Source organism: Heloderma suspectum, chromosome W, assembly GCF_057233095.1.
Source record: "Heloderma suspectum isolate Gila_16-S chromosome W, 16-S_ref, whole genome shotgun sequence".
Lineage (NCBI taxonomy): Eukaryota > Metazoa > Chordata > Lepidosauria > Squamata > Helodermatidae > Heloderma > Heloderma suspectum.
In genome coordinates, this window is record NC_139475.1 from 67,874,679 (window position 1) to 67,901,657 (window position 26,979).

At 47.6% G+C, this 26,979-nt stretch overlaps 1 protein-coding gene across 5 annotated transcripts in view; it reads left to right on the forward strand.

The window, feature by feature from the left end:
* The window catches only part of LOC146334133 (histone-lysine N-methyltransferase, H3 lysine-79 specific-like), a 158,106-nt gene that overhangs the window by 73,964 nt on the left and 57,163 nt on the right, over positions 1-26,979 (forward strand). For 3 of the 5 annotated variants that reach the window (XM_084825120.1, XM_084825122.1, XM_084825123.1), the window contains exons 5-10: positions 8,657-8,885; positions 9,003-9,089; positions 12,737-12,831; positions 18,554-18,616; positions 23,762-23,817; positions 26,683-26,762. In XM_084825120.1, the coding sequence (XP_084681246.1) occupies positions 8,657-8,885; positions 9,003-9,089; positions 12,737-12,831; positions 18,554-18,616; positions 23,762-23,817; positions 26,683-26,762 (610 nt within the window). The remainder of the gene's footprint in view (positions 1-8,656; positions 8,886-9,002; positions 9,090-12,736; positions 12,832-18,553; positions 18,617-23,761; positions 23,818-26,682; positions 26,763-26,979) is intronic. The other 2 variants (XM_084825121.1, XM_084825124.1) reach the window with 1 other exon arrangement.

Consider the following 26,979-nt stretch of genomic DNA (forward strand, 5'->3'; position numbering starts at 1 on the left):
GAAGGATGCAGACAAGCTGGAGAGGGTTCAGAGGAGGGCAACAAAGATGATCCGGGGACTGGAAACAAAGCCCCATGAAGAGAGACTGCAAGAACTGGGCATGTTTAGCCTGGAGAAGAGAAGACTGAGGGGAGATAGGAAAGCACTCTTCAAGTATTTGAAAGTTTGTCACAGAGAGGAAGGCCAGGATCTCTTCTCGATCATGCTAGAGTGCAGGACACGGAATCATGGGCTCAAGTGACAGGAAGCTGGATTCCGGCTGAACATCAGGAGAAACGTCCTGACTGTTAGAGCAATACGACAATGGAACCCATGAGCTAGGGAGGTGGTGGGCTCTCCCACACTGGAGGGATTCAAGACGAGGCTGGACAGCCATCTATTGGGGATGCTCTGATTTGGATTCCTGCATTGAGCAGAGGGTTGGACTCGATGGTCTTATAGGCCTCTTCCAACCCTACTACTATTCTGTGTTTCTATAACAGCCATGTGAAATCTTGCTTCCTGGGCCAAACGTGATAGGCAATGACATATGCTTGTTAAGGACTAGTAGTATCTGTTAAAACTTACTCTTCCAATTTAAATGCATGTTTGCAGGCTTAGTTTTTAAAGAACATTTAAGAGCTTAGCTTCTTTTTGGAGAGACCTTTCTCTCTTTGACAGCATTTAGGTGTAACGCTTGATTACTTTACTGAAAGAGCTGTAGGATTTATTGAGTACGTATTGGATGGTTGTAGGTGGCTTATAGGAACCTTTTAAAACGCTGTCTTAAAAATGTGTCATGGCAGTGATGCCTGGATTTAAGAATCCCGTGAGTGCATTAATACAGTGGGATAGAATTCTTCCGTTCCAAATAATTTTTGTGATAGATGGGGCAGGAGAGAAGGAAGGCTGATTTTTAAAGTAGCTTTTTTCTCAGTTTTCAGTCGGGGAAATGAACTGAACTATTTTTACGGCTGCAAGCTTTAATTTGTTTAGTCAATAGGTTCATCAGCACAGCTTAGCTTTGACCTGTTGATCAGTGCAGTTAAATTTTAATCCATGTGGCTGAAGAGTTGAGGGCTCAATTTCTTTGGTACCAAGGTTGTTGTGGTTCTGGAATCTTAACAGGGAATGAAAAAGGAGCTGGTCTTCCAAGGCTGAGTCATCCCCACATCTCAGCAGCTAAAATCCAAACATTCTGCCAAGCCACGGTTCGGTTGAAGCTTAACGGCAATTTGGTATGGTGTCTGAATGGATTTGTGGTTTCCATCTGGCCAGCATACCAGAATTAGAAGTCATGGTTTGCAAATCATGGGCTTGTGCTAATGAATGTTTTGGCGCGATTTGAGTTGTATGTCTTGTGTTTCGTTTATTTAATATTTATACTCCACTTTTCTATTAAAATAATGGATGCAGTTTACAATAATACAGTATAAAATAAACCCAACACTAAATTTACACAGTCAGTTAAAACTATCAATTGCAATAAATAAACACAGCAAAATCAACAGAATTGACAGAACAAATAAAGGAGTGCTTCCAGCAACACCAGACAGGCCGCTTAACGGGATCAGCCTCGGATGGCCGTCTCTCTGTCCCATCAGCCAGGACAGCTAGGCTGGTGAGGACGAGGGAGAGGGCCTTCTCTGTGGTGGCCCCCACTCTGTGGAACTCCCTCCCTAGGGAACTCCACCATGCCCCCTCTTTTATGAGCTTCCGCCACACGTTGAAAACTTGGTTGTTTAGGCAGGCATTTGGAGTGGGCTAGGGAAATTTTAGAAAATTATGTTTTAATGTGTCATTTTATTGTTTTTAAACTGTTTGCATTATTGTACATTGCCCAGAGTGGCTGGGTGACTGGCCAGATGGTTGATTAAGAAATTTAATAAATAAATAAACCAATCCCAATATTCATTTATGCATTTTATTTCTATCCTGCCTTTCCTTCAACGTACTCAAGGCGGCATACATGGTTCCCTTCCCAATTTTATCCTCACAACAACCCTGTGAGGTAGGTTAGTCTGAGACACAGTGACAGGCCCATGGTCACCCAGTGAGCTTCATGCCCATGTGGGTATTTGATCCCAAGTCTCCCCTCTCCTAACCTGTCTACTGCGGGGAGTTCCACAACTGTTGTTCCATCATCAAGAAGGCCCTGTCTGTTGTTCTACCCACCTAACATTACATTTGGTTGGGACAAAGAGCAGAGCCTCTTAGAAGCTGATCTTAAAAACCAAGCAGGTTTATTGAGAGCAGTAGTGTAGTGGCAAATTCAGAAGTGCCAGGGTCCCTTCATGCTCACTTACCTGGGAGAAAGCCCAACTGGAAACTGAACATAGTGGGACTGACTGTCAGGGGTGTTTCTGAGCGCAGGGAGTGGGATAGCAGTTCAGATTCTGAAGGAGAACCATCATACATGGGGGAGGTGTTTTCCTAGGCTAGTCCAGATATGAGTAGGCCTGCTTCTCAGGTTACAAACGTCCAGATGGCTGAGCTTGAGGGCCCCTCCTCCCCGCCTGCCCCCCCATGAGAGGCAGCAAACAGGAGGTTGGCCTAACAGATGCCAGGCGCAGTCGCAGAGCAAAGAGAGAGAAGGCAGTGGCGGAACTTAGACGGTCTACTCGATTGGCCTTGCGTGAGAAGCTGTGCTTAGAGGCTTCACGGGAAGAGAGGGACTTCCCCCCCTGAAGTTAGGCTAGCAAGTCCGCCTCCCTCTTCAAATGGTGGGCAACTCGCGTAAATTCCATTTGGATCCCCTGAAGGCATTCCTTGGTAGACGGAGAGTTTCTCTGAGAATTTGCATCTCTATGACCCTGTGAAGTAATGAATTAAAAGCTGTAGACGGAAGCCTCTCGTCTGTGTATGTTGGGGCATTGAAGTGAAGTGGGGGCTAAGGGAATCATGACAGCTTGCCCGCCGTCCTCTTTTTTTTTCTCTCCTCTCTTCATCGGTCTCTTTCGTTGACCATGCTCTCAGACGGCCCCATGGAACTGGCTTTGAACACATTGACGCAGGAGAACCAGGCTCTTCGCGATCAGGTCAATCACTGTTCAAGCCTTAAAAGCAGCTGCTCAACCCACTCCACCCCGATCCCTCCCCGTCAGAAATGCCCAGTAACACTGCCGGAGAAATTTGCTGGAGAGAAAGGACTGTTCCACATTTTCCGCGCCCAATCAGAACTGTATATGCGCCTCTGGCCAGAGGATTTCCAGACAGAACAGATTCGTGTGGGGTTTATCCTTAACCTGCTTTCAGGTGTGGCGGCTAAATGGGCTTCAGAGCTTCTCCTCGCTAATGACCCCATGCTGGCAGACTACCAGGGTTTCATGAATGTGATGGGGCGGGTTGGTGACCCCCTTTGTGCGTAGACGGCGACCTGGGATATCCGCCGCCTCAAGCAAGGCAAGGACTCCGTTTTGGGTTATGCTACCAGTATTCGCTTGCTGATGCAGGATTTACAGTGGAATGATGCGGCTCTGGTGGCCCAGTTTTTGGATGACTTGAATGACGAGATCTTAGATGAGCTGGCGCGGGCGCCATGCCCACTGACGCTGGCGGAGCTCATCCAGTCGTGCCTACAAATTGACCGTTGGCTGGAGGGGCGCCGACAAGCCAAGAAGAGCTCTGTGTCAGGGTGGAAACTGAGCCCATAGAGCCCCAGAACAGTTCTGATTCTGAGGAAGAACAGCAATCTATGGGAGAGGAGCTCGCTCATCTCTCACAAGCACAGCAGCTGGCAGAGATTCCTCCTGCCAGCATTCCTGAGAGGGATAGTAAACCTGGCAGTGAGAGAGCGCTGGAGGGGGGCTCGCTGGACGCTCGGCACAGACACAGGGAGCGACGACAGATGGAGGGTGCCAAAAGGAGGCACTCCTTTTATTTGGCGCTCAAACAACGGTCACGTCCTGAGGACCCAAGGGAAAGAGGGAGGATCTCTCCATAGCCCATAATTTCAGAGTCTTCCCGCGGTTCTCCTCCAAATGGGGACCAACTGCCTTACCTGGAGCTTAGGCTACTCTGCTATCTACCCCAGTGCAGTTCCCTGCTTAGTCGCTAGTGATTAGTATCTGTAAGAGTCATAAAGTAATAAAGGAACAAAGCCGTGGAAAGAATCCTCGCCATCTGTGTCCTGAGTTGGCTATTGGAGGGGACTGCAAGAGGCAGCTAGGGCGCTCCTGACACTCTGCAGCCGGGATTTCCCTCCTCCCATTCCCCCCACAGCTGCTGCCCCCTCCCCTCCACAGCCCTGCCGCAGGGGTGGAGGAGACCGCTATGCAACTAGGAGCAACCCAATCCATGCTATTGCTGGAAGAACTGGAATAGCGGCGCATTGAACGTCGGTGCTTCAGGTGTGGAAAGAAAGGTCTCTTTGCCAGATTCTGCCAGTCCCGACCGACAGCCCCATCTCCCTCCCCACCTCCTGTCCCCCAAGCCTGACTAGGCCACCCCCTGAGTCTGTTGGAGGTCTCCAGTGGGAAGGGACCATCCACAACTGGGGTACCCCTACTGCATGTCTCTCCCTGGTCCCATCTGCTGCTTCCTGTGCACCTCCATTCTTCCCAGTGGGGCGGGGGGGACGACATGTCATGGCGCTGGTGGACTCTGGGGCTACTACCAGTTTTATGGATGAAACGTTTGCTCAGCAATGCAACATTTCTGCTCTGCTCCTTCCCGCCCCATTGAAAATAGAGACTATCAACGAGAGTACTCTCTCTTCTGGAGCGGTTACTCGGATTACAACTCCAGGCACCCTACGTTCCCAGGGGCACATTGAGCAAATTCAATTTCACCTGGCCAAGGTGCCCCAATACCAAATTGTTCTGGGCATATCCTGGCTTGCTAAACACAATCCTCAGAATTCTTGGCAGTTTCATCAAGTGCACTTTTCATCCCCTTACTGTCAACAGCATTGTTTCCCGGGAGCTAGCGTGGCCCCGGCTCATGCTTTAACCCTTTCCTCTCCCTCCTCATCTTCCCCAAGCAGCTTTTCTTCTCTGGTGAACCTACCAGAAAAATATGCACCTTTCTGGGATGTTTTCTACAAGAACGAAGCCAACGGACTGCCCCCCTACCACCCTTATGCGCTGTTGACCTGATCCCAGGAGCCACCATCCCGGCCGGGCGACTGTCCTCTATGTTAGAGCCAGAACTCCAAGCTCTGTGGGAGTTTTTGGACAGTAACATGCCATGCAGTTTTATTCGCCTCTCCACCTCCCATCAGCGCTCCAGCTATGTTCGTGAAGAAGAAATTGGGGGAGCTCCATCCCGTCCATGACTACAGGATCCTCAATGCCATTATTATCCCTGACAAATACCCCCTCCCCCTAATCCTGGAGATGCTGGAGTGCTTGGGGCAAGCCAAGATTTTCACTATAGGATCTGCATGGTGCCTCTAATCTGATTCGTATCCGGGAAGGGGATGAGTGGAAGACCAGTTTCTCATGCCGTTACGGATAGTATGAATACTTAGTCATGCCGTTCGGCCTGGCATCAGCTCCCTCTATGTTTTCACATTTTATGAATGACATCTTCCGCGATTATTTGGACACCTTTCTTATCATTTATCTGGATGATTTACTTATATTTTTTTCGGACCCCCACTCACATCAACAAATGTGAAAGCTGTCCTACAGCGCCTCCAGGAGCACTGTCTCTTTGTTAAGCATGTTTTCAAGAGGAAGACAAGGGTCTAGGCCATTCACATCTCCACACCTTTACTTCCAAAAGGCACATTATATCTAAACGGTGTGAGGAAAAGGAGAACATAATAATAGTTTATATAATAAACATTAAGTTTCAAATAGCTATGTAACTTCCGATTACACATAACATTTAAATTGTAAGCTTCTAGGGGCAAAGATCTGACTTTTTTGCTTATGATTCTCTGTAAAGTACCACATATATTGTAAACACCAAATCTGTGCATCTTCCAGAAGCAGCTGAATAATGTTTTATTCAGACTGTCTTTTGGTGGGCAGCAAGAGGAAAAGATGAAGTAGATTGATTAGCATATTGTTACTAGCCCTGAGCCTTTGGGATGAAGTAGGCTATACATCCAATCAATTAATTAAATAAGTAATACATCAAATGTGGACAACAATAATGATGTAATTTTTTTTTACCTCAGATAAAATAGTGACCCTATCATGGATAGAGAAAGCCCCATGGGGCTTATTCTCAAGTATGGGGGCTTACTCTCAAGTAAGGGCAAAGCCATTTATATGGGGGAAGTATGTGTGTAGGGAGAACAACATAAAAGCTACTTTACTTAACAAATTTATTTAAAGGCCATCGGGGTTGCTTTGAATGTGCACTTTAGGCCCTCACCCTCTGCAGGAACAGTCAAGAAGAAACGCAGTAGGCTGCAGCCTTCCCCAACCTGGTGCCCTCCAGATTTGTTGGACGGCAACTGCCATTGGCTCCAGGCTGGCTGGCGGGTGGGGGGAATGATAGGATTTTCAGTCCAACACAGAGAGGGCACCGGGTTGGGAAAGGTTGGCTGAGAGATGTGATGGAGAAATTCTGTGTCCCAGCCCAGGGCTGTGTGGAGGCAGGCAAGGTGGCCTGCCCATCAGGTCTCCCAATATATTCTCACGTATATGCCTCCTCAGAAGTAAGGATATTGATTTCAATGGGGCTTCATTCCAGGTATTTTTTGCAATTTTAATTTAATTTTTAAATTTACTTTTCATTTGTTTGTCACTCATAGACTCCCCTCCTTCTTCTCTCTGCTCTCCCCAGCCCCCCCCCGGCAGCCTTTTTCAGCTTCCGCCGCCACCAAACTGACTGAGCTGTTAACTTATCTGAGTCTGATGTTGTCTAGTGTGTCCTCAGTTATCATGCAGCTCCAGAACTGTCTGAGCTTGTTGAGGGGGCACAGGCTGGAGGAGGGTGAAGAGGCCGCTCATCAACAGACAGGAGAGTGCTGCTCTCCAGTTCAGTGTCAGCATCTCCAGCAGCAGCTTCGAGAAGGCAGCCACCAAGCTCTCGAAGCCTGGCCCACGTGGCTCCTTCCCCAAAACCAGACAGCGATGGGGCAGGCGCAGTCTCGGGCGCAGGCACAGCATTAGTAGCAATGTCGGGCAAAGGAGTCTGACAGGCAGGGCACCTCCTCCAGCTTGGAGGGAGGGAAGGCTGCAAGAGGGTAAAGTAAGCCTTTGCTGGCCAGGCTGAGCTGCTCTCTTTGCTGGGCTAAGGCTGTCTTGCCCAGGTGGGCTCTCTGGATGGGGGAGGGGGAGGGGGGAATTCGCCACTCTTCCTAATCCACGCCCTGCACTTCATGATAGCAGTAGTGAGAGTAGTTGCTGCTGCAGCCTGCAATAGCAGCAGCAGTGGCCGCTCTAGGGCTTGCTACAGCCTCTCAGGCTCTTCCAGCCACCTGCCCCACAGCAGTAGGCTGGGACCTGGCTGGGAACCAGCTCCAGAAAAAGTACAGGGTTTACGACCCAGTGAGACCTGCCAGGACTACACCTCTGATTGATGATGGCCATTCGCTTACATGGCTTTTAAAAGGGGCTAGGGCTCCTTAACATTTTTGGGTCAGTGGGCACATTTGGAATGTTAAGAGTGTATTACAGGTACTCTTACAAAGTGGCTGCCATGGTGGATGTGGCCAGTCATTAGGGATGGCAGAAAATTCCGCCACGGATTTCAGTGAGGCCGAATGCACTGGCATTCGGCCCCCTGAAATCTGTGGTGGAACGGCCTGCCCCCCCCTCTGCCCTCCCACGGATTCCCCCTGGGACAAAGCTTACCTGGGGTGGATGTTCCGGATGGCGGCGGCTGGTCTTTCGACCGGCTGCCGCAGCCGCCATTTGCATCCTGGTCTTTGCCGTCATAGGCTACGTAAGTATTTACGTAGAGAGGTGTCCGCAGGCACATTGGTGCCCATGGGCACCATTTTGGAGACCCAAAGATTAGAGAAAGTCATGGAGGATGAGAGGTTTATTGACTGCTATTAGTCATGATGGCTCTATGGAACCTCTGTGTTCAGGGGCAGCCTACCTCTGAATACCAGACTCTGGGGACACAAATAATGGGAAGCTCTGTGGCCTTCATGCCTTAATTGTGGGCTTCCAAGAAGCATCTTGTGGGCCACCGTAGGGAACAGGATGCTGCACTAGATGGATCTTTGCACTGATCTAGTAGTGCTGCTCTAATGTTCTCTACTTCTAGAGCCAGGAGTTTTAAGCAGAGTGAAAATGAAACAGACAAAGAGCTCCAAACCGTGGCTTGCCTGCTAGTTGGGAAACACAAACCGTGGTTTGGTGTGATGTCTGAACTGACCCAGTAATTCCAAAAAGGGATGTATGTTGAAGCTTTGGGTAACTTAAGTGTTTTACTTAACTTCAGTGGTTTAGAAGGAAATTAATTACTGACCTTTTTACCATGGCTGTAGTGAATGCTTGTGTGGTGGCATGGTAGAAGGACTGCCTGTAATGAGAAATTAGGGCAAAACAGGTTTCACAGTGAATCATTCACACAGCCACCTCACTGCGGGCCTAAACTCTGTCTACGTACTCTCTGTCCACTTCTTATGTTTTACTTGGTGCTGTTATGGCTGTGAACGAGGATCATGGGGAGTTTTGTTCCCACAAAGGTACTTTTGGTTGGTAAGAAACAACTCTGGCTGAGATCAATGAAGAGGCTAAGGTGGGTTTTCTGTTTTGTTCTTCAGTGGAAAGGAACCACCCAGCCCATGAAACTGAACACCCGCCCTTCCAATGGGCTTCTCCGCCATCTCCTACAGCAAGTATATAACCACTCAGTGACCGACCCAGAAAAACTCAACAACTATGAACCCTTTTCCCCAGAGGTGTACGGAGAGACTTCCTTTGACTTGGTGGCCCAGATGATAGATGAGATAAAAATGACTGAAGATGACCTGTTTGTAGACTTAGGCAGTGGTGAGTGATTACCATACAATTCCCTCTCCAGTACCCACCTTTAAAACCATGTTGCATAGAATTGCCTTCTGGTCTCATATAAAATTTTATTCATGTGTGTAATTTGTTTGTTTGCAGAATCACTAGACCACACAAACACTGACCCGGTTTGGATGCGATGCCAAAACCATGGCTTGTTCCTTGGGACTGATTCTTCATGTCCTGGTAGCTGTAGTTCACCATTAATTTTCTTCACGTTCAGCAGCTGTAGTTCACCATTAATGAACTGGGGGAACTGTGGTTACCCCAAATCGAATGTTTACCTCCAAACTTGAATTTTAAACCATAGCTAAAGCAGGCTTCCAGTTTTGATTTGGTGGGGGCAAACTTTGGTTTGCAGCAGTCATAGTTGGCATAATTGGGAATTGAGAACCAAGAAGTGGTGGAAAGAAACAGTGTGGTTGTGGATGGAGGAAGGAGGATGTGAGCACAAGGTGTGACCCCCGTGGCCATATCATGGTTATGAAGCCTGACCTGGGCCATTGTCTGTGCTTTTTGCTCCTTTTATTTCTCAATTTAGAAATTTTCCATATCAGAATGTCTGGACATCTTCATGGCTCTGGGCCCACTGTAGGGCATAGAATATGGCACCTCCGGTGGGTTTTTGTGGCCTGGCCAGAAATCCTTAATCTTACAATTTTGGTTTAGAAAAGATTCAGGTTTCTAGCCCTTGTGACTGCAGAGAAAAAACATGTTTCTGGTTTTGGCTGAAAGCAGAACATAGCAGGTGCAAGTGGAATCCAGAGGTTAAGGGGCCGAGCTTCAGTTGGTGCAGCTAATAAAGTGGCATTCATGTCTCTCTGCCATTATAGATTTCTCCTTCACTTCCGTTGGTTAGCTTTCACTTAGCACAAAGAAACAAAGTCAGTGGCTGGGATCAGAAGAACCATGCAAAAGTGTTGTGCACACCTGCGGCATGCCAATGCCAGTTTTCCAAAAGCTTCCGGCTGTACACACTACTGTGGCACATGAGGAGTCTTAATGTTAAGGCATCCTTGAGTATTGTATTTCCCCATTACTTCCTGCTAGATGCTTAATTAGCAGAGATTTAATGACTGCAGCAGCAGCACCACCTCCATTACCGACATGGCTTCCTGCAATCTGATCAGTGAACAAAGGAAGTGGTCATGAGTGCTTTCTCTCCCCACCCCCCGATGACTGCCTTTAAGAGAGACTCATATTCTTGGTGCTTTTCATGAGCTGAACGGTACAGGATTGTAGGTTAGATGAAACAATGTCTTGGATACGTGGATGAAGCTGTGATCAGGTGGACTGAATGCTAGTTTTGAAATGCTCTTTAGTGCCTACAAAACTTGTCTGTGCTTCTCTGAAGACAGGCTTGGGTTCATTTAGCCATGCTCTCGTTCAGAAGTTGGCAGGAATTGGATCTCCCAAATGTTTTGGACTTCAGCTCCCAGCATTCCTAACCATTGAGCATGCTGGTAGGGGCTTCTGGGAGTTGAAGTCCAAAACATCTGGAGATCTACCTTCTGCCCACCCCCTGTTCTAGTTAACCTCCAGACTGGCTGTTGCAGTTCACTGTCCATGGGACTGCTGTTTTGAAAACAGATGTCAGGAATGATTCTGAGCGTGTGGGGATAGTTAGCAGCTCAGACTCAGAATGGGGACAGCCAGAACTGGAGGAGGCTTCCTTCCTAGTGAGCTCAGATATGGATAGACATTCTTCTCAGGAACTTGGCACACAGATGGCTTGACCTGAAGCCCCCCCCCTTTTTTTTCCCCTGTGAGAACTCAGGTCTTGGAGGAAGAGGAGAACACGGGGGGGGGGGTGTGTCAGGGTGGAAACTGAGCCCATAGCGCCCCAGAGCAGTTCTGATTCTGAGGAGGATCAGCAATCCGTGGGAGAGGAGCCAGCTCATCCCTCACAGGCACAGCAGCTGGCAGAGATTTCTCCTGCCAGCATTCCTGGGATAGATAGTGACCCTGGCAGCAAGAGAGCATGGGAGGGGGGCTTGCTGGACGCTTGGCGCAGACGCAGGGAGCAGCGCCAGATGGAGGGCGCTGATAGGAGGCACTCCACTCATTTGGCGCTCAAACGACGGTCGTGTCCCAAGGACCCACGGGAAAGAGGGAGGATCTCTCCCTAGCCCATAAGTTCAGGGTCTTCAAGTGATTCTCCTTCAAACGGGGATCAACTGCCTACTCAGAGCATAGGCCACTCTGCTGTTCCTTGCTTAGTCGCTGGTGATTAGCATCTGAAAGAGTCATTAAGTTGTAAAAGGATTAAAGCCTTGCAAAGAATCCTTTTGTCTGTGTCTTGAGTTGGCTATTGGAGTGTACTGAGAGAGGCCACTAGGGCACTCCTGACAGTGTGACCTGAAGGATGCTAGAGTCCGGCGCAGAGCGAAGCAGGAAAAGTTAGAGGCGGAGCTCAGACGTTCCACCCGGTTGGCTACGCATGAGAGCCTACGTAGGAGGGCACAACTGTAAGGGAGGGGCGTCCCCCCCTAAGTTATTCTGGCCGGCAAGTTCTTCTTCAAACTGCTGGCAATCTTCTTCAAACTGCCGCAACGTCTCTGATTCCCTCTTGGCTCCTCTACTGATATTCATAATTGTGTGGAGTAGCTGTTTTCCTTTGTAGCCTGAGAGTCTCCGAGGATTTGCATTTGTAAAGAGCCTGGTCAGTCACTAATAAAGTAGTGAGCCTGAAGCCTGGTATCCTGGAGTGTGTTGATTGCAAAAGGAGAGAACCAGGGGACTTGACAGCAGGTCCGGAAGCTTTCTTCTGTTCAAAATGTGGTGGCCAGTTTTTTCTCTGGCACCTGTAGAACATAGAACTCTGATCTTGTGTCGATTACAATGGTTACCCATTTGTTTCTGGACTCAATTCAAAGTCCAGTTTTTGGCCTTTAGAGCCAACAGTCCCAAGATGTGTTCTTTTTTTAAACTGGATATTAAAACCTTGGGTAAAAAGTGAATTTCTCAAGCTGTAGGAAAGATGTGTGTTGCTCCCCTCCGTGAGTAAAGACATTGGGACATCCCTATTTTTAAACTGTAATCTTGCCAATGTCAGTATCATTTGATTTGATTGTGACTGAATGCATTAAATCTGCCTTATACTGAATTAGACCATTGGTCCACCTGGCCCACGATTGTCTTTTCTGATGGGCATTAGAGAGAGTCCCCCCCGCCCCCGCAAGCCCTGCTACCTGAAATACTTTAACTGGAAATACTGGGGATTGAACCTGGGGCCATCTGCATACCAAGCAGGTGCTTTCCCACTAAGCTACAACCCCTCCTCTCGCTGGCTGTTCACTGCAAAAGAAAATAACAAATAAAAAAAATCAGTGAAACCAATTTTAAGCATGCAGTTCAGCAAAACCATGAAGGACCACATCCAAATCAAAACATAAACCCAGCTTATAAAGTTTACAAGTGTATTTATTTTACATTATTTTCAGAGCGCCTTTAAGGGTGAAGCCCTCCCAAGGTGGCATACGTAATAAAAGACAGAATATGACAAAACAGTAAAAATCAATTAAAACAATCAATGCCAACAATTACAAACTGAAAGAAATAAAATTGTCGGATGATGGGCTGGCCTATGCATGGTTAAATACAGTGGTGCAGCAAACAAATTTCTGATCTTTTTGTGCTACCTGTGCAGAGGGAGCTACCTTACAGTCATACATGTGTCCCTGTCTGCACAAAGGGAACATGTTTTTCAGAGCTTCAGTGATAAACTTGCAGGGTTTTTTTCTGACACATACAATTTTTTTCTCTTCAGCTGGGTTTCCCGTATTGTCTTGTAGCTGTGCTTCTAACTGTAGTTCTTTCTCCTCCCATCTCAGGTGTGGGTCAAGTTGTTCTACAGGTTGCTGCAGCCACAAACTGCAAGCATCACTACGGCGTGGAGAAAGCTGATATTCCCGCCAAATATGCTGAGGTAAGGTAGCCTCTCAGATTAGAATTGGAGAGTGCCCTGTGATCCTTGTTGGGAACTGAGTGTATTATAAAGAAATATAGTCAGAGTGGTGTGAACACTGTGCTTTAAAAAAATTAAATTAAAATTCTGTGCTGAAAGGCTGAATGTTACAACCTATTGAAACTGTCCTACTTGAGCAGTTTTGCATAATTTTTCTAACCTTGTGGCTAAATTCTACCACTTTTGCCTGTCATATAATTTATTATAGGTTTGCTAGACATAGAGAAGTGGGAGGAACTATGGGGGCACTGAAGCTTAGCTTCTGCAGATCTCATTCAGTAGCCCTTCTGGCTTCTAAGACTGCAGCAGGCATTGACCGCACACTTTCAAGTGGGACTGTGAAATCATAAGGGCTTTGCCACTTTTTAAAATGAAAGCTCAGCCCCCCAGGAAGCTAGATTTTGTGTGCAATGCTGCATTCTGTGCTCCTAATTAATTGTATGATACATAGAGCCGTGCTGGTTTCAGCAGACTCTGTCATTTCAGAAAGTGAGGCTCTGTTGATATGTAGCTGCCCATTCTGTCTTGAATTATTGCAGGCCAAGTTTTCAGTTGTTATATTTGGGATTTGAATTGAGCTTTGCCCTTTGTTGGCAATTTCCTAGCTTTGTACTACGTGGGGATCCATCCTAAGAGAGTGTTGTTCTAAAGCCAAGTCTCTGATAGATGGCTTGAATAGATCTGGGCAGAGAAAATGGAGGTGGGCAGGCACAAGAAGGCAGCAACAAAAGCTGCAACAGGCTGTATTTCTGCTGAGTCATGACTGACAGAGGGATATTGGCCAACAGGGCAACTTCCTGGGAGGTCTGTATGGGGTGGGCAGGATAGGGAACCAAATAATAGCTTCTCTTACAGGGGATGCTGTAATATGGGGTCAGCAACCTGTGGCCCTCGGCCCAGTTTCAAAATCCCTTGGCTTGCAATTAGTTCAGACCTCTGGCAAGAGTGAGCTGTCCTTTCCTTGGCAGCCCATGGCGTTGGAAAGGAAGAGAGAGGGAAGAAAAAGGGGTGGCAGAAAACAAGGGAGCAATGTGAGGAATTTTGGCTTTGGGCTCTGGCCCTGCCCACTGCTGGCTCCGGCCCTGCTCACTGCCAATATGTGGCCCCCAACAGATTACCTATGAGGGAATGTAGCCCTCAACAGAAAGGGTTGCTCACTTCTGCTGTAACTGAAGCAACCAGGCCAGGGTCCATCACATCAGGAGTAATGAACATCTGAAGCTGCTTTTCTACACTGTGCAGTAGAAAGCAGTGCAGCAGCTTTACCCTGCCTTTCTCCTCCACATGTTTGTTTTAACTCTTTAAGTGGAGATGCCGGGGATTGAATCTGGGGCTGTCTGCTAAGCCTGTGCTCTACTACTGAGCTGTGGATGCTGCTGTACACCCAGTCAGTCTAGTACCATTGGTCCCAGTGCTGTGTATGCTGACTGGCAGCAGCTCTCCAAAGGTACTGCCCTTATACAAATCTGTGATGGAACCACACTTGGAGTACTTTGTACCCTTCTGGTTACTGCACCTAAAAAAGGATATTGTAGAGCTGTAAAGGGTGCAGAAAAGTGCAACTACAATGACCAAGGGGCTGTAGCAATTCCCCGACGAGGAAAGGTTACAACATCTGGGACTGTTCTGCTTAGGGAAAAGGCGAGCGAAGGGAGACATGATACAATTATGCATGGTGTGGAGAATGTGGATAGGGAGACATTTTTCTCCCTCTCTCATAATGCTAGAACCCAAAGCAGTCAGCCCATAAAACTGAATGTTGGGAGATTCAGACAGATAAAAGGAAGGATTTCTTCACACAGCACATAGTTAAACTGTGGAGTTGCCACCATAAGATGTAGAGATGGCCAGCCAGTGTGGTGTAGTGGTTAGAGTGCAGGACTGGGACTTGGGAGATCCAGGTTCTGGTCCCCACTCAACCATGAAGCTCACTGGGTGACTTTGGGCCAGTCCCTGACGCTAAGCCTAACCTACCACACAGGGTTGTTGTGAGGATAAAACGGAGAGGAGGAGGATCATGTAAGCAACCTTTGATTCCTTGCAGGAAGGAAAAAAGGAGGGATATAAATGTAATAAATAAATAAATAAAACTCAGATGGCTTTATAAGGGGATTAGACAAATTCATGGAGGATAAGGCTATCAAGGGCTACTAGTTATGATGGTTATATATTACCTCCAGTGTCAGAGGCAGTATACCAGTTGCTGGAGAACACAAGCTGGAGGCTGCTGTTGTGCTTATGTCCTGCTCATGGGCTTCTCATAAGCATCTGGTAGGCCACTGTGGGAACAGAATCTTTTGGTCCGTTCAGCAGGGCTCATTTTATGTGCTTAAGGATCTTTTCCAGCCTTGCTACCTGAGATCCCTTTAACAGGATATGCCAGGCACCTGGCAGCAAGGAAGGAAGCATCTGGTTTTGATATGCTGAGCTGGCCTAGTGTAATGGGGGTGTGGGTCAGGCAGGAAGAAAGGTTTCTAGCTGCCGCTAACCGAGCTGCCCAGATCATAGAGGAGGAGGAGGCTTAAGGACCTAGAAGAGAAGCATGCAGAGGCCTGAGGGAGGAGGCTGTGATGGGAAGGAAAAGTGGAGGGGGAGAAAAAGCAGAGAGGTGAAGAAATCTGAAAAGTACTTAGTCAGCCTCTAGTAGCTTAATAAAAGTACCCACAATATCCATGAAAAATACGGGGGGGGGGGGCGAACAGATAAGTTACTCCCTTTTTGGCTGTAGACCTTCCAGTAACAGCCCTCACATTTCTCTTTGCCCAATGAAGTTAGGTCACAAGACTAAAGATGGGTGCTGACCCAGTCCTGTGCAAGGCGAAAGAAATGAAAGGACTCACCCCTGCCCAACTCGTCTAACCACTCTTGGCTTGGTGCTGTAAGCTACGCCCTGGCTTGCCTTGCCACTATTGTGGATTGGCATGGATCTTTCATGCACAAAGACAAATTCTAGAGCAGCCAGGACTGAATAAGGCAGCACAGGTGCTTCTCACAAGGCATTGTGCAAAATGAGGCACATCTCCCATTAGAATTAGGCCAGAATTAGGGAGACAGCACAGAAGCTCCCAGGTAAGCAGGTAGACAACCTTGTGCCCTACAGATGTTTTGGACTACAACTCCCATAGTCCCCAACCACTGGCCATGCTTGCTGGGGCATATAGTCCAAAAGAACTGTGGCTGTTAATTTATAATACTTGAAGTCCAGGCTGGGCATTATTTCAGTCTCTGCAGTCTTCTCGTTATCTTTTATGGCACAACTGTGGAAGTGCACAATGAGCTGTATGAGCAACACGCTGCTCCAGTACAGAGATGTTAAGACTCATCAAATCCTCATTCATGGCTAGAAATTCCTAACAAGCCCCTTCTAGAGGTTTCCCCAGGGACCAGTCTGGGGTGGATAGCCTTCCACAGGTAAAACTCACTGAGGCAGCAGCTCTGCCTCCAGGTGTCAGGGCCCAGCTTCAGTACTGCGGTGGGCCTTGTAGGTTATAGCCAGGATCTGATTGGAAGTAGCCTGGAAGGGCTGGGGCCTATTCAGTTTCTGGAATGTCAGCGTCTGTGTGAGCTTCTCTCTGTCAGTGCTCTCAGAGCAGAGCCAGGGGGAGTCACCCAACTCCCTGTCCGCCTGCTGGTCTGGCCTTGGCAGGCAGGGAGGCTGGAAGCTGTCGGTGAGAACCTGACACAGGTGGGGCGGGGTTTGCGGAAGGGTCGCCCAGGTTGAAGCGTCACTGCTGGAGGGCTGAGCAGTGCCGCCCTGTTTAGACACGGGCCTTGCTGAAAGGCTAAATTAGGCCCTTGTCTGTCAAGGGATCTGGAGGGGGTGTCTTACAGACACGCCTTCCCTTTTAAGCTGATGCAAAGGCAAAGAGCCTTTGCTAGGAACATGCTGTCAGGTTTCCTGATCCCCCCAGTGCACATGCTCAGGCAATCTGACACTGGACACCCAAATCAGTGAGATTTCTTTATTACAGGGAATCCCACGGCAAAAGCTTAATGGTTACACTCTTCAGAAATCATATAGCTGATGGTCAGTAGCTATAGGTGCTGTGTAATTCCAGAACAGTCTAAAGCTAAACACTACTACCGTGACTGAGATCCTCATCAACGTGGTTTCTCCGTTGCCATCTCCACGGTTCTGAACACAAGGGAAGGGACTCTGGATTCCTGGGTACCTAACCCAGACAATCCTTTCACGGGGCCCCAACCCTGGACAGGAAAGGGAATGATTCCTGGAATGAACCCATCAGGCAAACAAGGGGTAACTTCTTGAAGGGCTTAAGCAACCCACACCCATAGAGAGTCCAACTTTGAATCTTTTGTTGTTAACTCCAGGCTACCTGGTCAAGGCCCATCAAGGTCAAGGGAAGGGCATACCCACACACGCAAGGAGTTCCAGGCCACCGCTTTTGCATTGGCAACTCCACGCTGCATGATTTCTGGCAGAGAGAAGTCCAAAAGTCATAGGTCAAACCCAGCCTGCCGTACACTGAGCTGACTACAAACACAGACACACAATCCACAGCAATGAGAGTTCAAGTCTATGAAAAGCCTCACAGTACTTTTCATGGCAAGTCCTTAGCAATCCAAAGTTCCAGTCCATGTGCAGACAGCCTCCAAAAGCCCAGACGATGATGGATCCAAACAGAGAAGGCTTTGGGCAATGAAGGTGAGATGTGCCTAGCAAAGGCTCTTCGCCTTGGCATCAGCTTAAAAGGGAAGGCGTGACCATAGGACACCCCCTCCGGATCCCTGGACAGACGAGGGCCTTTAGCCTTTCAGCAAGGCCCGTGTCTAAACAGGGCGGCACTGCTCAGCCCTCCAGCAGTGACGCTTCAACCTGGGCGACCCTTCCGCAAACCCCGCCCCACCTGTGTCAGGTTCTCACCGACAGCTTCCAGCCTCCCTGCCTGCCAAGGCCAGACCAGCAGGCGGACAGGGAGTTGGGTGACTCCCGCTGGCTCTGCTCTGAGCACACTGACAGAGAGAAGCTCACACAGATGCTGACATTCCAGAAACTGAATAGGCCCAAGCCCTTCCAGGCTACTTCCAATCAGATCCTGGCTATAACCTACAAGGCCCACCGCAGTACTGAAGCTGGGCCCTGACACCACAGCTTGATCTGGGGACTTCCTGCACGCAACATGTGTGTGCTACCACTGAGCGATGGCCACTCCTCGAATGACAATGCCAGAGTTGAACTTCCCGGTTGTCAGCCCAACTGCTCATCTGCCTACCCTGTCTCTTGGTGGAGATTCTGCCATGCTTCTGCTGGGGGTCAGACTAAATGATCTTCAGCCTCCTTCCAATCCTTAAAATCTTATGATTCTGTTAGTGCAAGCCTTGTGCGTGGTGACCAGCTCTTGTTAAAAGTGCTATCCTAGTTGTTACTTTCCACAGTTTGCTGAAAAAGTAACAAGTCTGATTTAATTGTAATGAATCATGCTGCTGCTTCATTTTACTGGTTTTTTCAATTGCTTTCATTGTTGTTGTAGTCTAAATTGTTTTTAATAGTATTTTAAGCTGTGATTTGAATATCATCATATGTATACCACTTAGAGATTTTATTATATTAAGCAGTGTGTGTGTGTGTGTGTGTGTGTGTAATTCAAATAAAATAAAATAAATAATACTAATGGCAATTTTTTCTCTTGTGTGTTCCCCCTTCTCCCCCTCTCCTTTCTAGACGATGGACAAAGAATTCAGAAAGTGGATGAAATGGTATGGGAAAAAACACGCAGATTACACAGTGAGTGAAACTGAACCACAACGTTTACCGTTAAAAACAAGCAACTCTTCCCCCAACCCTAATATGGATAACATTTTTCCTTTTGGTGTGGGAGCTTCAAAGGCTCCAAGTACTTTACAGGCTACGATGATGAAATCCGGACTCTGAAAACCCGAATGGGGTTCTAGTCCTTGTGACAGTGAAGGAAATTGTTGTTGTGTGAAAGCCTCGTGTCATCTATAGGTCTGAAATTTAAGGGAAAGGGTTCTTCTCTCTTAGAAAAAATTCAGAGGCTAAACTTGCAAATATCAGAAAGAGCTCTTTCGCCACCGAGCTTTAATCAGTGGCCACATTCACACATCAGCCATGAATTATTGCTTAATAAACCAGAATGTGAACAAGCTGCATGCTGGTGCACACAAGCCATTTACTCCCACTTCACCCTTTCCTTTGCATGAGTGGGGTAAACGAATGGGGAAAGGGAGAGCCTTGTGTGACATCCGAACCTTGCATTATGATTTATTGTGCCCAAACAAGCCGGGAATTGTAATGCAACAACAAACCCTGGTTTATCATAGAATAGTAGGGTTGGAAGGGGCCTACAAGGCCATCAAGTCCAACCCCCACATTGTTTAAAGCCGGTCTACAATCCTAGCTTGTTTGAGCAGAGTAAACAAGCCGCGTTGGGATATCACACACAGCTCTCCCTTTCCTGGTTGGTTTACCTGCTCGTACAAAGAGCGGGGTGGAGTGAGAGTGAGAGGGCTATATGCACCAGCCCAGTGCTCGTTCATGTTCTCGTTTATGAAGCCATTGTTCATGTCATAAAGTGACATGTGAATGCGACTGCTGGCTCAAAAGCTCAGCAGCTAAAAAACTCTTTTTGCCACGTATGGCAAGTTTAGCCTCTGAATTCCTTCTGAAAGAGGCACCTTTTTCCTTAACTTTCAGATCCTCCGGTGATTTAGAGCTTGGCTAGATGCTCCCTCTGGGCATTTCTGCTTGTGTTTCCGTTAATGAGTTAAGGCGAAAAGCTCTTCATTGCAATTAATACAGACAGATGGCGTTCTTGTGGTTCCTACACAGAAGTATCCCCCACTGAACGCTAGCCAGGTATCTCGGGGCAGTAAAGTGGTTATTTTTAGCATGTCTGTTGTAATGAGGTCTCTCTCTCTTCCCTTAATGCTTCTCACCTATTGCCTTCCTCCCAATTTCCCTAATAAACTAATAAGTTGCTCAATTATCTGTATGCTTTAGGAGAGGAGATGGACACAGATATACTAGTACAATGTACAATGGGAGAATTATAATCGGCTGCTACGTTAATAATGTTGAATTTTTCCTTATGCGGGCTGGATTAGATATCGGGGTGGAAGGTATTCGGCACGGAGATACTGTCCTGCCTTCCCCTTTCTGGATTCTTGCTGAAATTCACCTCCCTAATCTGAATGAGGAGAAATGCAAGAAGTTGAGTTGCTACAACTTCTTTTTTTCAGGCAAAGGGGAGAATGTCAAGGACTCCTTGGCGGCCTCTTTCAGTCTAATCCAGTAGCCAAGTCCAGACACAGACAAAGGGATTCCTTTCAAAGCTTTATTCCTTTTTTACAACTTAACAACTATTAGCGACTAGCTATGAGCAGCAGAGTACCTATGCCCTCAGTTGGAACAGTTGGTCCCCGTTTGAAGGAGAATCACTGGCAGACCCTGAACTTATGGGCTAGGGAGAGTCCCTCCCCTTTTCCCTTGGAACCTCTGGGCGCAACCGTTGCTTGCGCGTCAACCGGGCACTACGCCTCCTTTCCGTGCCCTCCATTTGGCGCCGCTCCCTGCGTCGGCGTCGTGCATCCAGCAAGCCCTCTTCCTGCGCTCCCTCACTCCCGGGACCGCTATCTATGTCAGGAATGCTGGTGGGAGGAATCTCTGCCAGGTGTTGGCCCTGGGAAGGATGAGCGCGCGCCTCTCCCAGGAGCAGCTGCTCCACCTCAGAATCAGAACTACTCTGGGATTCTATGGGCTCAGTGTCCACCCTGACAGAGAAGATGTATTGTGAATGAGTAAATATGATATGACTTGGTTGGGGGCAAAGTTCAGAGAGCTAGAATTCCAAAATGGGGTGTGGGGTCGGGTCCAAATTGCAGGGATTGGCTGGGGAGACAGAAACCACCGTCTCCCCTACCGATTATTCTGTATCTTTTCCCAGACGTGCACCTTACCTACTGCTCCGAGCTTTGTTAGCATTTCCCAATTAGTTGGGGCTTTTTGCAGTCTCTCCGCGCTCTCTGCCCACCCCCCTCCACCCCTGTGCAAAAGGGCAGTTTAACGGTCTGCTCTTTTGCTGCAAAACAGCCAGCAGGATATTAACTTGTTCCAGATAGATATACTTAACGCTCCCTTTTCAGCGGGAACTTTTCAGCCGCTCAGATATTTGAAAAAGCCCTCCAGTGCCTCCTGCGGCTTTGAAACGGAGCCATGTCCCACAGCATTGGATTCCTGCTGCTCCTTCGGGTTTTTAAAAATTATTATAATTATTTTAAAAATAGTTGTGTGTGCTTTTCCAGGCAGAGCAAACAATTATTTCTGTGCCAAGTGTACTGCATGGAGGCTGCTGGAACGAGATTTTGTGCATGTAGTGTCATGCACTTAGCCAGTCAGCCTGGCCAGAGCTCTTCCCATGTGTGCGTGTGTGTGTTTGTGTAGGGCACTGTGTGCTGGTTTCTTTTTCAGATTTATTTTGGAGTCCAAAACTCTAGAAAAGCAGACTTCTGGAAAGCTGCTGCTTTCTTAATGTGTGTAGTCCTCAAGTCGTATGTTTTTCCATTGCCTCCACTTGAGATGCCAGCTGCCTCTCATGGCCAAGGCTCAGACTCTGGTTGCCATGAACATCATTTCCACAGACTCTTCTGGGTAGGCCTACCGGGGGGGGGGGGGGGGGAAGAGCGTAACCTGCCTCAGTGCTGCGGCCTAAATTTGGAAAACTCCTGATGAATTGGAGAAGTCGCACTGAAATAGGGAGCTTAAATAAATATCTGGAACAATATCCACTATTGCATCATCTGCATTGGCTTCTGGTCTGATTCTGAGCCCAGCCCAAAGTGCTGGTTACCTTTTTAGAGTCCTGTGCTGTTTAGGACTATGGTATTCAAAGGCCCAACTTCTGCATATTCTTGCTCAGCCACTCAGGTTCTTGGGGAAGGCATTGCTCTGCATCCCATCCAGGGCTGCAGTTGTGGGGGAAGGGTTACTCCCAGGTTTTGGAATTCTCTGCCACATGGGCTGTTCTTTGACAGTGTTTTGTTGTTTGGTTTAACAGCACTGTTGTTCCAAAGGGCTCTTGGACTGTATGCTCCCCTCCTTGGACACTAATGCTGTGTGTGTGTGTGTGTGTGTGTGTGTGTGTGATGGAAATGTTAGCTGCTTTTAACATTCCTTAGTGGAATGGAAAGTGTGGGACCCAAATATTCTAATAAATTAAATAAAAGGGAAGTGGACAGGCAGTGCTCTGAAGTCTGTCTTTGTTGAGCCAATTACAGTTCGATACATCGGGGCTCCTTCACTGCCTAGGAAAATGAAAAATATCTGTTGCAGATAGTCCCGTCTATGCATTGCTCACTAAGGAGATTAAGTTTCTATGTCTGAGACCGCAGAAACGAGATTGTGGGGAGCAGTTTTTATGGAGGCCACATATGTGGCAGCGGCGGCTGCTGCTCCAATTATTCTGGCATGCTGCAGCTTCCTGATATAATCTTTGCCCCCAATAGAAAAAAGTCAGGCAGAAGATAGAGGTGTGTGACCACTGTGCACCCCCCCCCCATTTCAGCGCCATGTTAATACCCGAAATATATTCACAAAATCCCACTTTTTATAAATGTATTTAATTCAGGCTAACAGCCTCAAAATGTTTTTAATAGGCTGTTGAATTGTAGCTTGAGTTGCATGAGTGCCTTGAAGAGCCAGCCATCTTCTAGTTTCCAGAAGCTTTTGTGCCTATGGTCACCTGGAGGTGATCCTTCCTCGCTGCAAGCAACCAGGTGCTTGGCCTTTAACAAGCCTGGATTAATTAGAAGATTCCAAGCTGTTACCGGGGGTGGGGATGGGGGGTTGTATATCCTTACAACAATCCTGTGAGGTGCGTTAAGCTGGGAGTGACAGCCCCAAGGTCACCCAGTGAGCTTCATGGCTGAGGATTTGAACCCGGGTCTCCCACAACCTGGTGCCCTCCAGATGTGTTGGACTGCAACTCCCATCATTCCCAGCCAGCAGGGCCATTGGGAGTTGCAGTCCTAATACATCTTAGAGAGCACCAGGTTGGGGAAGGCTGCTCTAGACGCTACACAATACTGGCTCAAAACGTTTGGCAGGCCCTTACGGACAATAACAACCTTCTCGATTCGTAAGGTTTCTACAGCCACAGAAAGAACAGCCTGGCTCCACTGGCTCCCAGTACTAGGCTGGGTCCTACCACAATTCAAATACTAGGTTAAGAGTAGATACCAAAACCTCTAAAATCTTGTAACTATATATTGGCGTTCGGGGGGGGGGGGTGTACACACGTGCGTGCGCGCTCCCCCCCCCCATTTTTCTTCTATCAAAGGCAGTCTTGGAGGTGGTACTCCTGACCTGTGGGGGTGAGCGACGCTGCTTAACTCTTCCACCTCTGGCTGTCCTGCTCAAAATCCACCCTCCCCAGCTATGAAAGGGAAAGACTATGGCTACCTGTCTCTTTATTCCATGGTGGGTGGAATTGCAACTTCAGGAGGTGGTGGTGGGAGATACTGGGGAGTGGGGAAATGGTTGAAGGGGAAATGGTTAAACAGCCCCCCCCCCCCCGCCCAAGACTGTAGCCTCCGCAGCTGCTTTTGGTTAAGCAATAAAAAAGTCAGAGGAAAAAATAGACTAGCATCGTGAGATCTTAGATGGGCTTACAAACAAGACAAGTGACTGGTTATGTTGCTGTAGTAATTAATGTGGTATCAAAACAGAGGATTGAGGTTGGATGAATGGTTGGCAGAAAGAAAGTAATAGAACCAGCGAGGACTTGGACTCCGTAGATGTTTTCTTTCTGTCTCTCCCTCCCTCTCCTGGGGCATTGTAGTTGATATGTAATGCTAACACTGGCCAAGTTAAAATGGGAATTTCAAGATCCGTTCTTCTCTCCTGTCATTGTAGCTGGAAAGAGGAGACTTCCTCTCAGAAGAATGGCGCGAGAGAATCGCAAACACAAGGTACAGTGATGGTGGATTTATTTTTGACGTAGATCTCCAGGACCGCCACGGCAGATGTGAAATGGCTTTCCCTGTCTCGTCTCCCACCATGGGGGATTGCAGTCTGCTCTTCTGCCCCTCCTGCTACGGGATGCTAGAAGGTGGCGCCAGTGTGCATGCTCCCTGCTTCCTGGAGCAGCAAGAACTTTCAGGGGTAGTGCTTCTTTGGGGTTTGTGTTTCCTTTGGGGGCAAATGCCTTGGAGGCATTAGGGCATTTTTGGAATATTTGACTTATTTCCAAACTTACAATCTGGTCCCCTCCAGACGTGTTGGACAAGTTGTGGTCCAACACATCTGGAGGGCAACAGGTTGCAGAAGGCTGAAGTAGGGCATAAGTCCAGGCAAAGAGCACACGCTGCTCTCTGATAGCAGATCCGCAACCCGCTCATCAGATCCTCAGAGAGAGGCCCAGCACCACCGAGATGCCTGCAGCCAACTCCCCTTATCTGTCTGATTCTGCCTGTGTGCATGAAACACTCTCTGGGTGCTTCCAGAAAGAGGGCTCCTAGCACTATCAGTCAAAAGGCCTTGTGCAGCTATTCTGTCTTTCCCTCCTTCACAGATTTTATCTGTCAAGAAGAAGCAGAGGGAAAACACTGGAGGGTCACAAATGGAAGGCAGGTCATCTGGATCCCTGTAAAATTTCAAAAACAAGGCAGTGGGATTGGATTGCAGGATAAAAAGTCTTGTCTGGAAACACCCTCTCTGTTTTACATCATCTTGTCAACCTTTAGCTTGCAGGGAGGAGGAAAGGCACCTTCTCCACAGCTCTGATGGCTAGGTCATCAGAATAGTCAGCAAATCTCCCAGCCATTAGCCAGCCATTATGGAGCATTAACCTAACAAAAGAATAGTTGCCCAAAGAATGGGCTAAACTGCTGCCTGAGGAAAAAGGAAGGTTCCTTTCTCTCAAAGGAGGGGGTGGAGCTCCTGTTTTAAAGGAGTCCCCACAGGTGTGTTGGTAGGTGCGTTGGGGAAGGGAATTTGTGCTCTAGTCCAAGGTGGGCAGAAAATAGATCAGGATCTGCTGGTACATAGGCAAAGATTTCTGACTCCCAAACAATTGCCACAAAATGACCCCCACCCCCAATACTGCTGGAATGAAGAAAGCTTGGGGTGAAAACTGGGAGTTGATCTCTGTGTGGAAGGACTGGGCACACGATTCAGTCTGATACACAAAACAAATTCCTGGACTCAGAATTCTTTTTAATATTAAGTGTGTGCCTTTTGCACCAGGCTCCGGTTGGTGAATCTCGGGGTTCTAGTAAAAAACAAAGCAGTAAAAAATAAAGTCTGCCCTCCCCTGCTCTGGGTCTTCTCCCTCCCTCTGGTCACAAGCAGCAGTGCCTGGGGGAAGCAAGCTTTATGCACCCTCCCCCCCAACTTGGTGCCCTTGAGACTTGTTGGACTAGAACTCCCATCACCCTCAGCCAGCATGGCCAATGGCCATGTTGGCTGAGGATGATGAGATTCTTAGTCGAATGCATCTGGGAGGCATCAGGTTGGGGAAGGGCGCCTGCCTCAGTGCTTTGTGTTAAGACCAGGGATTTAAAAAAGCAGGGAGAAAATCACACCTGATTTGAATGGCTCAGAGCCCATCAATGCAAACACTTTCCTAAAAAATGAAAGATATCTGCACTGATCTGTGAGGGGGAAAAAAAAATCCAAAGTTCACAGTTAGGAAATTCCTATATTAGGACCAACTGCCCAGAGAGCTTCGGCTATTGGGTGGTATAGAAATGTAATAAGTTTTTTTTTTAAAAAAACAACAAAATGCCACAAAAGGGTGTGCAAGCTCTCGTGTTCTCCAGAACTCTTCATCAGGCTAGATGGTACAAAAAGCAAGGGGAGCATGGAGTGAAAGATACAAACATTAGGGCAGATGTTGTTGTCATGAAGTCTGCAGCTTAGACTCCACCTCAAGATAGAGGTTGCAGACTGGCTGGATTAGTCACTGCGAGGTGTTGCAGGTACTGGATTACACCTAGCATTCTGGGACAAAGAAACAATGCCTGACCCTCATTTTTTTTTTGGGGGGGGGAAAGCCCTCTGTGTTACTCAGCTCTGTCTCTTGCCTTGGGCAAAACACAAATTTCCTGGGTAGGTAGAGAGCAGAAGTAAAGAGAAACATGACAGACTTTAGATTAGCAAAGATGGAGATTTATTTTAGGTGGGGCACTAAGTAGAAATGTCAACTGAAGCCGAATTGTGGTTGAAAGTAGTGGAACCCTCAAAAGGCAAGGTCTGTGTTTAGGTAGTAGAAAATAATCTTCCTCTGCTTGTAGATTCCACCCTGAATATGGCTAAATATGGTATCCTCCAAGGTACATAAAAAGCAAAGAGTCATGCTGGTCCATGAGAACAGAAATCCAAAATCTACAGTTAAGCAATACTGACATCTGGCCTAAACTTTGTGCTATTTTGTCCCCCCACCCCTTTTGTACCTTCTAGTTCAGTGAAGAGTTCTGGAGAACTCAAAAGCTTGCACACACCCTTGTGGCATTTTGGTTGATCCTAATAAAGGTATTGACTGACTTTGGATTTGAACTTTTTCATGTTGCACAAACATTAGTTAAATATTACTATTCCTTTAGCAACGTCTCTATGTGACTCATTTTTATTTAGTTCTTTTGCAAATGCAGAAAATGCTCCCCCATGATTTTTCTGGCTTCAGTTTACCGTGGCCAGATGCATTCTGAGAGATAGATAACAACGTTAAATATTTCCCTGTCTCACCATGCCACCAAGGTGTGTATTCCCCTCTGCCCCTTAAAGTGAAATCAAGATGTTTGTCAACGTTTTGCTAACACTTTGTTATTTTACAGTGTTATTTTTGTGAATAACTTTGCCTTTGGTCCCGAGGTGGATCACCAATTGAAGGAGCGATTCGCAAATATGAAGGAAGGTAATGAACCAAATCCCTTCTAGCCAGTGCTTTCTTGATTTATTTTATTTTTTTACAAAAATCAAGCTGGAATGGTGTCCCATGTTCTGTGTTTTGAGCTGTGTGGTGTTAGCAATGAGTTTTTGTGTGTTGGTGGGGACTGTAGTCTGTGATAAACTGCCTTCCTAGAACTGATCTGTGCATATTAATGTCTTCTTACTCTTTTCCACTATCTCAG